The sequence below is a fragment of the Rattus norvegicus genome, chromosome 3 (assembly GCF_021556685.1).
Source record: "Rattus norvegicus strain SHRSP/BbbUtx chromosome 3, alternate assembly SHRSP_T2T, whole genome shotgun sequence".
Classification (NCBI taxonomy): Eukaryota; Metazoa; Chordata; class Mammalia; order Rodentia; family Muridae; genus Rattus; species Rattus norvegicus.
Genome location: NC_141536.1, coordinates 106,407,872 through 106,422,965, shown reverse-complemented (window position 1 = coordinate 106,422,965; position 15,094 = coordinate 106,407,872). Strand labels below are relative to the sequence as shown.

The window sequence follows — 15,094 nt, the reverse complement described above, 5'->3', positions numbered from 1 at the left end:
TAAAATACCCAATCAACACAGGCAGACCTTCTATGGCTATTAAAGCAAATGATGAGGAAATACTTCTGCTTGTGCAGAGGTTAGAAAAAGCACAGTGTCATATTAGGGATTAGTGGTTTAAGAATTTTTGCCACTAAATAATTCATAATTACATAATAATTACTATAACTGTTAATATCTAGTTTTTATTCTGACCTTGGGATTTATCAGAATCATCCTCCAAGTCACAAATAAGCTGCTTTAAGGTCTGTTCAGAATCAAGTTCCTAAAGAGGGAAGCAATACAGAAATACTTTCATTAAAAAAAAATTTATTATCTATAGAGTGGACATAAATTAGCAAAATAATCCATAACTTCACATCTGCCCAGTTGTATTATCATATTATAAAATCCTGCCCCCCAAAGTAGATAAATAAAATATAGTTTTATTATCTTCAACATTCTTTTTTTTTTTCTTTTTTTTTCTTTTTTTCAGAGCTGGGGACCGAACCCAGGGCCTTGTGCTTGCTAGGCAAGCGCTCTACCACTGAGCTAAATCCCCAACCCCTATCTTCAACATTCTTAATAATGACTGAGTTATTTAGAAAATAATTTAATTATTCATTATCAGGATTTTAGTAGTAAACACAGAAAGATAGATTACTTAAGTAAATGTGAGGAGAAATGGGTTTATTTATACATTATAGGAAACACAAAGAAGATTATGAAGATAGTAATAAAAATTTTAATACCAGCGACAGGGAACTAGAAATTAAAAGGTTATTGTGAAACAAGCAATTCACCTTTGTAGCATGGTTCTCAGGACTAGAGTAACAGGAACTCTGCTGTTGAAATGATGAGGATGGAGACAGGGGTGGAGACAGTTGTCTCTGTTCATCTTTCTTTCGTTCATACACTCGAACTCGGGCACAAGTCATCATACTTTCAAAGTACAAATAGACTGGATCTTTGTCCTCTTCTCGGATCTGTAAGTTTCAAGTAACAAAACAGACCATTTTAATGATAGAAGGAAAAACCTTATCCTTGAATCCAAAGAAAGAATTTAATTTTTGTTTCCATTACAAAAGTTGGGTTTTTGGTTTTGTTTTTGATATAGGATCTCTCTGTGTAGCCCTTGCTATCCTGGAATTCCCAATAGTAGCCAGGCTAGAACTCTTGAATTCAGAAATCTACCTCTGCCTCTGCCCCACAACTGTGTCTGACTCAAGCTCCAGGGGATCCCATAACCATATCTGAGCTCTAAGGGCACCTATATACATACACATACACAAAAATAAAGAACAAATTATAAAAAAGTTCACTTTCTATGAACTTCAAGAAAAACTTGGCTATCTTCAATTATTACTACTCACCTCCATTTTATCCATTTTATCACATTGTTAAAGTGAGAGCAAATTAACTGAGCCAGAGAGAAAAGGTCTTTCAAATACACTACCTAAATTCTTAGCAGAATATTAACAAAAGCTCTACTTGGAATCTATCACCTTTACAAATGACTTATGGAACTTACGACAACAACAAACATGCTTACCACAGGATTGGGCTTGGGAGTATATGCTCGAGTTGGTTTAATTCCTGGGGTTAGTTTGCCCTTTATGGTAGTAGAAGATGCATCCGGCTGAGGCAGCACCAGTGGTTTTATAGGTTCAATGACAGAAGGGGTTGGGATATAAACCGGCTCTGGATCTACCTCACCGTCTACTTTCACCCACAGTGGGTAATGTCGGACAGGCTGCTCAGGTTCTGCCTCACACACGGCTGAACAGAAGACAAGGTAAGATATTTAAGGTACTTTTGGCAATATGTAAGTTCAGCACAGAGCAAGGCCAAAACAATATATGCTCCCTCACAAAAGACAGTAACTTGTATCAAACAGATGCTCCCTAAAAGCCATTGATTTATTCATCTATTAATCAAATATTTGTAGAGTACCTACTCTCCAACCAAGAGGATAGCTAAGATTAAAACAAAGTGTGTGTATGTATACACAGATACATACATCTTAGTATCTTCTGCTAAGTGTATCATGCCTCATCTCTTTAGCTATGATTTCAGAACTGGGGGTGGAGGCAGACCTGCATAAAACGAACATGTGTAAAAGTCAGAGGGTAACTTTTGGGAGTAGGTTCTCTCTCCACCATGTGGATTCCAGGGATCAAACTCTGATCATCAGGCTTGACAGCAAGTTACTGGCTAAGCCATCCCACCAATCCTTAAATGTTATTTTAAACAATAATTTTTATTTCAATTTCCAACTGTCTGATGCTTTTATTACTTATGCTAATGATATATTCTGTGGTCTGACTAAATTAATTCATACTTCTAGCAGCTTGCTGTAGCTGACCTAGGATTTTTCTCTCTATAGAAAAAGTTCGTTTTACTTCTTCCTTTCCCATCTGGATACCTTACATACCTTAATACACCAGCTAGGAGGATCTTCAGTGTGTAGTTTTCTAGAAAAAGGTTGTGGCTGTTACCCAGGCTGGTCTTTAGTAACACTCCCACCTTAAGCTCCTGAGTGCTGAGACTGCAGGCCATGGCAGTACACTTGCCTGTTCAGTGCAATGTTATGCAGATGTGACTTTTTTTTTTTTAAATGATAGGGTTTCTCTGTGTAGCCCTGGCTGTCTTGTAACTTGCTGTGTAGACCACAAGCTAGCCTCAAACTCAGAGTTTGCCTGCTTCTGCCTTATGAGTTCTAGGGTTAAAGACATGAACCATAACTGCCCAGCAGAAGTAACAGTACATACATCCTAATTCTGTCTTTGGGGGAAAATGAGTAGCAGCTTGGTCTTTCATGATTACTACACATTGTAAAGTGTTTCATAGATCTCATTATTAAAAAGATAAAAGGGCTGGTTTCTAGTGTTCCCAAAATAAATTTTGCCAATTCTTTTTTTAATCTATATTTTTGAGATAGGTCTCACTACATATCTCTGGCTGTGGTGGAACTCACTATGTAGACCAGACTAATTTCAAATTCACAGAGGTCCATATGCTTATACAGGTGTGTGCCACTATGTCAAGCTGGCTTTTGTCAATTTTTTTTTTATTTTAAAAATACTTATTAAAAAAAAATAAAATAAAATAAAAAAAAAAGAACACTGATGGGTGTACCAAATAAAATGGAAGATGAAAAATATTAAAAGAGAAATGTAATATTAAAAAAAAAAAAATACTTATTGTGGTAGAGCACTTGCCTAGCAAGCGCAAGGCCCTGGGTTCGGTCCCCAGCTCCGAAAAAAAGAAAAAAGAAAAAATGGAAAAAAAAAGAAAAAGAAAAATAAATAAAAATAAAAATACTTATTGAGAGGATTATATGCTTAAAAGTCTATTCTGGTCATGGAAAACTATGTTAAATTGATAAATTGATATCTCTCTCTCTCTCTCTCTCTCTCTCTCTCTCTCTCTCTCTCCACTCTTACTGTGTAGCCTGGAGATCTACCTGCCTCTACCTCCTAAATGCCAATGTGCATTGCCATGCCATGCCTGACTGTTGATTGGTTTTCAAATGTTAATCCAAATTCAGATTCCTGGGATGCAACCCTGTCCTTGTACTCTACTCAGTCATGATACATAAGCCTTTCAATACATAGTTAGATTTATTCTGCTAAATTGTGTTTAGAATCTATACTCACAAGAGATACTGGTATATATTTTCTTGTAAGATCAATGTGTAGGTTAATCATGAGTGTAGCCTCCTAGAATGAGACAATTTTACAGGACAGTTTTACATGTGGGTGCTATTTATTATCTCTGTATGTACAGGATTTCAGAGTAAAGTAATGTAAACCTGATGGTTATTACAGGTGCTTTTACTAATTCTTTAACAAGATGAAATTATACTTTTCTGAGACAGGTTTGGGTCTCACTATGTAGCCCATATTGGCCGTGAACTCTAGATATTCAACCTTAGCCTACTGAGTGCCAGGATTACTGGCATACACAATTGTTCCCATTGGTTCTTCTACTTATGAGTTTCATGTCTCCCAATGAATTGGACTGTTGTCTTCTGAATTGTCCAGTTATCAGCATGGAATTGTTTATAACAATCTGTTGCTATCCTTTGGATGCCTATAGTTTAAGTCACCTCTGTTCCTAAAGCTTTTTTTTCCCTTAATCAGAATGAATATAAGGATCAATTATTTTAATCTTCACTACAGATTCACTACTTAAGTAAGTGTTCTGTCTCCAAGAAAATTTTAAGAGGGCTTGAGAAACAAGAATGCCAGGTTTTATCCTTTTATGTTTGATATTGCCCACAGCAAATAGCCACATGGTCTTTACACAGGCAGCCATACTTTTTGATAAACCAAAGGATAAACAGGTGACAGAGAAAGCCAAAAGATAATGTAAAGAGGTAGAAATAAAAACTCAAAAAACCATACTTTAGATATCACAATAGAAAACACATGGAGCCTTGTCAGAAAAACTATATCAACTTGGATAGTAAACTGAGATTAAGCATCTATTTGCAAAATGAAAAGGCATCCTTAGCATATATAAGATTAACTAAATTTATATTGTATCCCACAGTGTCCGAAAATGTTAGTTTTCCTCCACATGCATGGACTAATGAGTTTTTTAACTATATAAATCCTTTAAGTCTATCATAATTTCAAAAAGAAATGAGTAATAATGGTCTAGATTTCATGCAGGGAGAATAGAAAGATTTCATTTATATTTTAGCTATAACATATAAACATGTAAAAATTAAAATCGTACAAAGAAACGAGCAAAAGTAAATAAGTTTTCTACTGGAGATCCACTGTCATAGTCCCTACTGGTAACTAATTTTTGGGGGGCTGGAGAGATGGCTCAGTGGTTAAGAGCATTGACTGCTCTTCCAGAGGTCCTGAGCTCAAGTCCCAGCAACCACAGGGTGGTTCACAGCCATCTGTAATGAGATCTGATGCCCTCTTCTGGTGTCTCAGAAGACAGCTACAGTGTGTGTGTGTGTGTGTGTGTGTGTGTGTGTGTGTTTGTGTGTGTGTGTGTGTGTTTGTGTGTGTGTGTGTGTGTGTGTGTTTGTGTGTGTAAAATCAATCAATCTATCTTTTAAAAAAAAAAACTAATTTTTGTTTTGTCTTTTGGGACAGTTTCTCTGTATAGCCCTGATTATCTTGGAACTCACTCTATAGACCAGGCTGACTTTGAAATCAAATCCAATAATTAATTTTAACTATTTGTAATTTTAATGATGACTTAAATTTAGTCATGATTTAGTGGAAACTAAGTCACCAGGATGGAAGAAGGTGGGGATCTTAACTTTGCCCCTTCTACCTTGTCAGCTCTAATATTCTCACACAGCCATTGGGTTTATGCTACTGATTCCTGTTCTATAATCATGTTTAAGTATTCAGTCATTTGTATATAAGCCACTATATTCCAAAAACCATAAAGCCTATCAACTCATCGTCAAAGTCATGCTTATGTGATTAATCCTTATAGAACGTATACAAATAACCATTTAAAGAGGAAATGTAACTGTGCATCACTACATCTATTCCAACTGTTCAGATGGATTATCTTTACTTTTACTAATTGCTCAAGTTTTTACCACAATGCTTACTGATTCAGTTACTGAATTTCCTTGTACCAAGATCTTCGCCTTCTTAGTCTTCTTGGTTTTCATTGCCTGTGGTTTACATCTTCTACTCTTGAACATCACCTAACTTCCAAAACATGGTCTTTTTTAAAATAAATCTAATACATTTAAAAATATATTTGTATCAATAACTTGTAATTTCTACTTTAAAGATATTATTTTCTAGTCTAGCAATGTAACTGATATCCAGAGATGTTTTCCTACCTTGTTGGTAAAGTCTACTTTCTATTAGATGGCATTTTATGCTTTTCTTTGGTGGAGAGGCAACTGAGACAGAGTAACTAGCTCTATTAACTAGGCTAGACTTGAACTCAGCCATCCTACCTCAGCATCTTAAATGCTGAGGTTACTGGGAGCCAGCATGTTTGGGGAGATGTACAGTGAATACACAACACAGGGCTCAGGAGACGACTCATAAGCGCTGCCATTCAAGCATTTAAGACCAGAGTTTGAGTCCTTAGAGCCTAGAGAAGTTGAGACTGGGAATCCCTGGGACCAGCTGCTAAACTCAACAAGAGACCCTGCCTCCACAAATAAACCAAACCTGGGTTCAGATCCCAGCACCCACATGATGTTTCAATCATTTGTAACTCTAGTTCAAGAGGATCCAATGTCTCTTCTGACCTCTGAGAGCTCCTGCATACAGATGGCATAAACATTCAGGCGCACACACACACACGCACGCACACACACATTTAAAAAAAAACATTTTAGAGGGGATTAAAGATTTAGTTCGTAGACCACCAACCAAGGAGTGTAGAGGGAGGGATCCAAGGCCCCAAATACATATGTAGCAGAGGATGGCCTTGCCTGACAGCAATAGGAGGAGAGGTCCTTGGTCCTGTGGAGGTTTGATGCCCCAGCGTAAGGGGATGCTGAAGCAGTGGAGCAGGAGAGGGTGGGTGGGTGGGCACACTCATAGAGGCAAAGGGGAGAGGGTTTGTGGAGGACGTAACTGGGAAGTGGGATATCATTTATTTGAGATGTAAATGAATGAAATGATTAATTTAAAAAAAGAAAAAAGGAAAAAAGATTTAATTCAACTGTAGAGTGCTTTAGCTAGCAAGCAGAGTCTTGGTCCTTAGTGCTAAGAAAATGGACAAACAGCCCACCCACCCATCCCCCCCACACACCCTAGAGATTTGTTGGCCAACCAGTCTACTACATTAGTGAGCTCCAGTTTCAGTGAAATACTCTCAGCACATCAGGAACTTGCCATCAAACCTGACAGCATAAGTTCAATCCCCAGGACCCACATGGTAAAGAGAGAGAACCGACTTCTTCAGGTTGTTCTCTGATCTCTACATTCACACACATATAAAATAAGTTAAGTGTAATGTTAAAACTTATTTCAATCAAGTGGAAATCAACTAAGAAAAATACATGACTTCAACTGGCCCCTCTACATATATTCACAGAAACAAGTACATACACATATAAAAAGTAAACTTTTACCAAAAAAAAAAAAGTCAAGTTTTAAGTCAACTAATACTCACTGTATTCAAGCTTCTTTCTCTTCTTTTTCTCCTTCAATTGTTCCTCATCTTCTCTGACTCCTCCTCCTCCTTCCCTTCCTCCTTCTCCCAGTGTGTCATAAAATAATGGATCCCGATTAGCAGCCTTCTTATGTAAATGCTTTGTTTTAGATCCCCCTTTAACCAACACAACTTTTCTTTTCAAACAAGTGCAACCAAACATGCAGTCTGGTCGGCGGCAGTGAGCAGGTTGGCGCTTCTCTAAAGCTAGGCTGGAGCATACACAACCCAGGCGGCAGAAGTCATTGTTGCATGGAGGAGCTCGTTTCCTTATGATTGTGTGGATAGGTTTAGTTTTGAGAGATGCCTAAAGTTAAAGAAGAACATTAAAATTTACTAAATCATTCCAATACTACCACCAACTTAAGAGTCACATACAGATCTACCTTCTGATTATAAGCACTAATAACACAAGACTAACAGAGAGTCAAAGGTCAGACAACACATATAATTAGGGCTCTGAATAAACAAGTTGCCATTCTAATGCATTAGCAAAGGAGACTTCTCATTAACTGACATCAAAAATACCAAATACAGATTATTTACTCAACAGAAACCACATATAATGTTCTTCTGCAGGAACTGAGAAGTCTAAGGTGCATAGGTCAAACAACGTTTCATATGGTTTTCCTGGAGCACAAGCAAGCTCATATTGCTTAGAGTAGAACAGCCTAGCAATAACTCTCCAAGAGCATATATGGTCTGCAAAATACAAAATTATTACTACTATTTATACAAAATGCCCTAGTAAACAATAAAAATTAAAAAAATCATACATGCTTGACTCTTTATAATGACTAGAAAATACAGGACACGGGCTAGCGAGTTGACTCAGTGGATAAAGTGCTGACACTTAAGCATTTAAGACAGAGTATGGATCCCTAGAACTTACATAAAAGCTTGGGCAGGCAAGACAGCCACATAGGATCCCTAGGATCCCAGTACTTTGGGGGCAGAGATGAGGGATCCCTGGGGTCAGCTGGCTAGCTAAACTAGCTTGATCCTGCTTCCACAGATTACAGAGAGGGGCATGTGACATATGAACTTTTACCTACAAACACATATGCATGCACAGATGTATATACAACTGTACACGTGTATGTATGATAATGCATAGAAACACACTATACATGCACATACCACATAAACACAATTACAGGAAAGCATTTACTACCAACATCTCATGATATTCAGCTCTAGAATTCAGTATAGAATTTTATTTTATTTTTACTTATTGTGTGTATATGATATATGAGGGTGCACGTGCCACAGCACAGAAGGCAGTCAGAAGACAAGATTATGCATTATGCATTGTTTCTGGGAATTAAACTCAAGTCACAAGGTTTATACACAAAGCAAGTTTACGCGCAAAGCCAGCTTGCTAGCTCCAGAATTTTCCCCCCTTCAGTATTTATTTATTTGTGGCACATGTACAGTATAGGCATGTACAAATGTAGAACTATGCTACCCCATGGATATATATGTGAAGTCTAGTGATCAGAGTCAGGCACCTGTATGACTTTCCATCTTTTTTTGTCTCACGATGTAGCTTGGCTACCCTGGCGTTCACTATGTAGATCAGGATGGCCCCAAACAGGCTCTGTCTCCTGAGTACTGGGATTAAAGACATATGCCAAGCCAAGTGTTGTATCCCACACCCTTAATCCCAGCACTTGAGAGAAGAGGCAGGCAGATGTCTCTGAATTCAAGGAGAACAAGTTCTATAGTACAAGTTCCAGGACAACAACATAGTGAGACTGTCACCGTCACCACCACCACCACCACAACAACGAAACTAAAGGCATATACTACCATGCCTAGCTTACCTTGTTTTTTGATATAGTCTCTCATCGAACCTGAACCTCAACATTTGGGATAGACTGGCTAGCCAATAAGATCCACCTATCTCTGTCCCCAACTCCCAAGTGTTTGAGTTACAAGCAGCCACACCTGGTTTGTGTGCAGTGCTAGGAATTTAAACTCCTCATACTTAGACAGCAAGCAGTTCAGTACAGAATCAATCTTTCTGTCTGTCTTTCTCCCTTCCTCCTTCCCGCCCTCTACTGGCAGAAGAGAGCTAGACTCAAAAGATTAGCTCATAGAGAATAAGTGAAGACATCCCCTGAAGATATCCCCTTAATTGTTACCTAGGTAATTAAAATGCTAAACCCTAACTTATCTGCTTCCTAAAGTACCAATGTCTAATTTTTAGCTAAGTACCAATGTTGACAGAAAATAGCAAATACTTACTTGAGCAGTAAGCAGAGTTGTCAAGGAGACATCTGCTCGCTCTTCAGTAATATAGGTCCTGGGTTTTCCTTCCCAGAGTGCACAGTCTTCCAGGTCCATAAGCTTTACTTGAGATTTAGACAAGCCTGGAGGGCGAGTTCCCTGCTGCTGAATGTGCTGCTGCTGGGCCTGCCGCAAACTAATCTGCTTTGGAAATGCACTTTCATCTATAGATGGCACAACCAAGTTAGTCACCTGATTATCTGAAGCCGAACTTAAGGAATTCTTGGTAATTTTATCTCCTGGGCTTACATGAGAGTTTTTCTGCTTTGGTGAAACAGGGTATGGTAAAATAGACTTATAAGATGATTTAGTTCGGCCACTGACTGTTGTCTGTTTGTTCTGAGCCTTTGTTTTTCGAGAAGCAGTGGTTACAGAATGAGGCTTCACGGAGTGAGAGGTAGAAGGGGAAATGGTAGATTGCTTCTTTAGTACACTATCAAGAGTTCGAACATAGCTGGTACTCTTGGTGGGTAACTGGTACACTACTGGAGATGTGGGAGCCGTGGGAGCATTTGAAGAGAAACCCATGCTTGTTTCCATCAATTTGCCTTCATTTTCCAAGTACTCATCTAGCTTATCACTACAGAAAGCAGAACGGTTTTTCAGTGAAGTCTCTGAATTTCCACCTAGAAAGGAGATACAAGACATTTAAACCTTCAAGGGTCTCAGCTCTCTAAGAACTTTCTACAGGGTTAGGAGTACTGAGCTATATGCTATTGAAACTTCTGTAAACTGTTCCTACTCAAGAAAGAAGAAAAAACAGAAAACCAAGCAAAATAAAACAATGTCTCAGATACAAGTCATCAAACCTTTTCACTTAACTACAGTAATCAGTGAGGAGTAAAAACATAACAGCAAGAGAAAAAAGGAAAAAAAAAATCAACAGAATGCCAAGGAATTATTTAAGAGTCCCTAGAGTCTGAAAAATGATGGAAGGAAAGAAAGTAGGCCATAAAAAAGAGAGCATAACCTTTAAGGGTTTTTATTTATTTGGTTTTGTTTTATTTTGAAACATGTTCTCACTAAGTAGCCCTGGATGCCTTGAATCTGGCTATATAGGAACTAGGCCAGGCTTCTTACAATCCTCCTTTATTTGACTGTTTGCCTCCCAAGTGACTGAACTACAATGGTATATCACCATACTTAGCAACATCCTATTTTTAGGAAAGAAAAGTATCAGTAAAGATTTAAATATATTGTTGTAAGACTATATACAAACTCAAAGGTAAAGATGACTTCATTTGGACAAATGATAAACTAAGTTGGTTAGGGTAGGAGCAAACAAATCCAGTGAGAAAGGAAAAGCAGGCAAACAGTTCATACTGCCAATCAAAAGCTTTGGGTTACAAGTTTATTGTGAGGCACCAGACTATCAGAACTATTAGACAGCTCTGAAGGTATATAGTCCTGAAATGATGCTTTTTGTAACTAAGTACAAGGATTATTTAGGAGTGGAACTCCAGGGTGTGGCTAGGGAGAAAACAAACACCAGCAAGACACTGTTTTTAGTTCAGTTTAGAGAGATGAAAAGGGTAAGTGGTTCTATGAGAGTGACTTGATTTGAAAGAGGGTCTCAGCTTACTATGTAACTCTGGCTGGCCTGGAACTTGCCATGTACTCAGAATGGACTAAAACTCACAGAAATATACCTGCCTCTGCCTCCCAAGTGTTGGGATTAAAGGCAAGTGCTTCTACCCCAGGCCAAGACCACATTTTTCAAAACATACATAGAATTTAAAAGTAAAACAAACACTAATGCCCAGCCAGGCTTGCTGGCATATGCTTGTAACTCCAACACTTTGGGAGGCTGAGCAGAAGGACTGGAAGCTCAAGTCCAGCATTCTACACTCATTGAGACTGCATTTTAAAACAGAAAAGAAGCTGGGCTTAAGCTGAGTAGGAAAGTACTGGAGAAGCTGTTTGAACTTTCTGAATCTGTGATACTAAAAAAAAAAAAAAAAAAAAAAAAAAAAAAAAACCAACAATCAAAGCATCTGGTTACCTTCATTCCTAGATGCAGAAGCATTATGAAATTTTCCTCTCCATCCCTTAATCTTAGTAAAGTCATTAGTCTTCCCTGTCCTAGAAACAAAAGGAAATCCAGCATCTATAAAAGAAAAAGCAAAAGAAATGACCAAAGTTCTAGCCAGCCAATATGTCTCTTTCTCTATTATGAATATATCTATGTATTAATTCTATGCCAAGAAATGAAAGATTCACTCTAAAATATCCTAAACTGGAAAATAAAAGTAATGTTTCAAATTTACACTACAAATAACCTAAACATTAAAGAAGAAAAACAATGTTCACTTATACAAATGCTACCTACATACTTACCAGGTGAGGCAGGGTTGGTTCCTGTAACATTCCATAGGGGAAAGCTGGTGGCTGGCGCCAAAGGCAGTTGTACTCCCAAGTATTTAAGATCAATGCTCATTGTTGGATCCACTGAATTCAGTTTTAAGCCCACTATGAGAAAAAAGGACCACAGCCCATATTATTTCCCTTCTTTCTTTAAAAAAAAGAAAAGACAAGAAAAAGAAAAAACTTAAGAGTTATTAAAGAAATGGTAAAAAGCAAAAATTATTCAGTAAACACTAGCAGCTTCACTTAAATCCTTATGCTATGGTATTACATATTGCCTACCTCTGAATGAGGACAAAATACAAAAGCTGCATGGAAATAAATTCTGTCAATAAGCTAAGCTAAGGGGAAATAGGAGCAAAACTGCTCTGAAGCAAACAATGACGAGAAAAGCATGTCTTGCCAACTGCTTCATCAAAATCTTGATAACAGCCTTGTGAGACCCTAACACAATTAAGAACACAATTAAGTCATGCTGAGACTATAAATACATAGAAAATATAATAAGTTTTAGGGGTTGGGGATTTAGCTCAGTGGTAGAGCGCTTGCCTAGCAAGCTCAAGGCCCTGGGTCTGGTCCCCAGCTCCGAAAAAAAAGAACAAAAAAAAAAAAAAAAAAAAAAAAAAAAAGTTTTAGGTTACCAAATTTGTAGTAATTCCTTAAGCAGCATAAATAAATAAAGCAAAATCCAAATTTTTTTTTTTTTTTTTTTGGAGCTGGGGACCGAACCCAGGGCCTTGCGCTTCCTAGGTAAGCGCTCTACCACTGAGCTAAATCCCCAGCCCCCAAAATTTTTATTATTTAGCCCAAGGTTCAGAGGGCTTCTAGGGTCTCTAATAAAAATTTGCCACAGATGGGAGTTTCTAACCTGATTATAGTCACTAATTGTCCAGTTATTATCAATGAACCTAAAATGAAAATTACTTATAAATTAAGAGACAACATTTTGGGAAAATATTTCACTAAATTAAAAAAAAAATTCCAAAGAGAGTTTAAAAGTTATACACAGCAATACTTTAATGAATAAGTTACCACTAAAAACAAAAAAGGTCATATATTAAAGCAGGCATGAAAGCACTGGAGAAATCAAGAGATCTTTCACTGAACCTAGAACATCCCAATTTGACTAAACTCACTGGACAGCAAGAACCAGGGATCCTGTCTCTTTTTTTTCAAGCACTGAGACTGCAGTTATGTACTGCCATACCTGGCATTTTTATGTATGTGCTGATATTCACACTTCATAGCAAGCACACTTCTATTAAGCCATCTCTTCAGCCCCAAGAAAAGTGTATGTGTGTGTGTGTATCCTTAAATATGTTATTTAAGAAATAAAAGTAGTGCCCAACTCCCAAAGGAAAAAAATCTCATAAATGTAGCCATTGTTTTAAAAGGTGTGAAATATTCCCACTTTGAAGAGAAAATACTTTTTACTGATACATATTCTTTGTATACAAACTACTAGAATAAAGACCTAGATGTGTTTTTAAAACTGAAAAGAACTTTAGAAGTGGAAAAAATAATAAACTGCTAATTGACAGGTACTGAAATGAAATCAAGGATGAAAGTGAAAGAGAAAATAAAGGGAGAAATAAGCAAAAAGAGCTAGAAAAGAGGGGCTGGGGATTTAGCTCAGTGGTAGAGCGCTTACCTAGGAAGCGCAAGGCCCTGGGTTCGGTCCCCAGCTCCGAAAAAAAAAAAAAAAAAACCAAAAAAAAAAAAAAAAAAAAAGAGCTAGAAAAGAAAAGGGGAAGACAAAAATGGACAAAAGACAAATTGGCTTGTCCACATATTGAATCTAGTACCTTCTTGAAGAGCAGGATGTATCACCTGCTTATGCCTCAAAGACTTCAAATCTTCTATTAATTCTTTTTCCAACTGGGAAATTCTTGTTCTGGAACCTACTCACAAAACAATGATGAAATAAAATATGTACATCAGAGAGAATAAATATTCCATACGCCACTACTACAGTCCCAACAGCAAATACTGTTATGTAATACCTGAATCATTTGTGGTTGTAGTCTGAACACTAGAAGGTTCTTCTGTTGTCCCATCAACTGCATGGATATCAAGAGCCTCCTATACATTAAAAATAAAACCCAGTTATGTTGCTTCTACAATTTTTTAAAAGAAATTAAATTTTTTTAAAAAAAGATGACAATGACAAGTGGCTGGCAGGGGTGTTCAGTAGCTACAGTGCATGCTATGTAATCACAAGAAGCTGTTTTGACCCCAGTATCTATGTAATAGCTGGATATGGTATCACTTTTCTGTAACTCCTGGTGGTGTTTAGGATGAAGGAGAGACTCTCTGAAGCCCATTGGTTAGCTTAACCAATCAGTGAGCTCCAGGTTCAGTGAAGATACTCTGTCTCAAAGAACAAGACTGAAGAGAACAAAGAAGAAGGTGCCTACCTCTGGCCTCTGCACACACTCACACTGGTATACAAACTGACACCCAAGTATATGCATATATCCACCAATTACACAAAGAATATTTTAAAATTAATAATAAAGGACTAAGTGTGTGAAATACCATGTTTTAGCAATTGTTCCAAACTCAAAGAACAGGAGTAAATGTCCTCATAATTTCTGGGGTTTCTTGTCTTTTTGTTTTGTTGGTACTGCTTCATGTTACCCAAGGTGGCCTCAAACTCATTAAGAAGCTGGGAGTGGCAGTCATTTCCTGATCATGCAGCCTCTCTACCTCCTAAATACTACAATTGCAGGCACGCATCACCACATCCAATATAATGTACATTATTTTCTGCAGTATTAGCAATTACTTTAATCATCAGAGTCTAAATAAGAAAGGTAGTCTAGTGGTAGAACACTTGCCTTAATATTATTACATAAGGCCCTGGGTTTGATCTCCAATGCTGTTCTCCCCATTCAGGGTGGAAATAGGAGGGTCAGAGAAGATGAAGAGGAGAAAAAAGAGAAGGAAGAGGAGAAAGAAATATCACCACCATCAGGCAAACCAGTCATGGTGGCACACACCTGTTATCTCAGCACGTGGCAGCTGAGGCAAGAGAATTCTAAGTTCAAGGCCATCCTGGGCATATAATGAGAGTATATCAAAAGACAAACACCCTAAACATGAATATAATCTTATACTCAACCAACATTAAATTGTATTTACATACAATCTGCATGCTTATGTCTCAGAGCCTACATAAAGCAGCTTTCTCAGTAGCAGAGAAGGAAAAAGACCAGGTAGAAAAAGACACATCTAATATCTACAGTCAACTTAGAAAAGATTCTTTTAAAAAAAATCTGCATGAAAAGTAATA

The 15,094-nt window shown here is 37.5% G+C and overlaps 1 protein-coding gene across 10 annotated transcripts in view; it reads right to left on the bottom strand.

The window, feature by feature from the left end:
• Positions 1-15,094, bottom strand: part of Mga (MAX dimerization protein MGA) — a 91,176-nt gene that overhangs the window by 32,260 nt on the left and 43,822 nt on the right. For all 10 annotated transcript variants that reach the window (XM_087655167.1, XM_087655173.1, XM_087655166.1 and 7 more), the window contains exons 4-12: positions 13,803-13,881; positions 13,605-13,700; positions 11,773-11,904; positions 11,438-11,542; positions 9,394-10,061; positions 7,105-7,450; positions 1,532-1,758; positions 783-965; positions 196-265 (exon numbers count right to left, since the gene is read on the bottom strand). In XM_087655167.1, the coding sequence (XP_087511293.1) occupies positions 196-265; positions 783-965; positions 1,532-1,758; positions 7,105-7,450; positions 9,394-10,061; positions 11,438-11,542; positions 11,773-11,904; positions 13,605-13,700; positions 13,803-13,881 (1,906 nt within the window). The remainder of the gene's footprint in view (positions 1-195; positions 266-782; positions 966-1,531; positions 1,759-7,104; positions 7,451-9,393; positions 10,062-11,437; positions 11,543-11,772; positions 11,905-13,604; positions 13,701-13,802; positions 13,882-15,094) is intronic.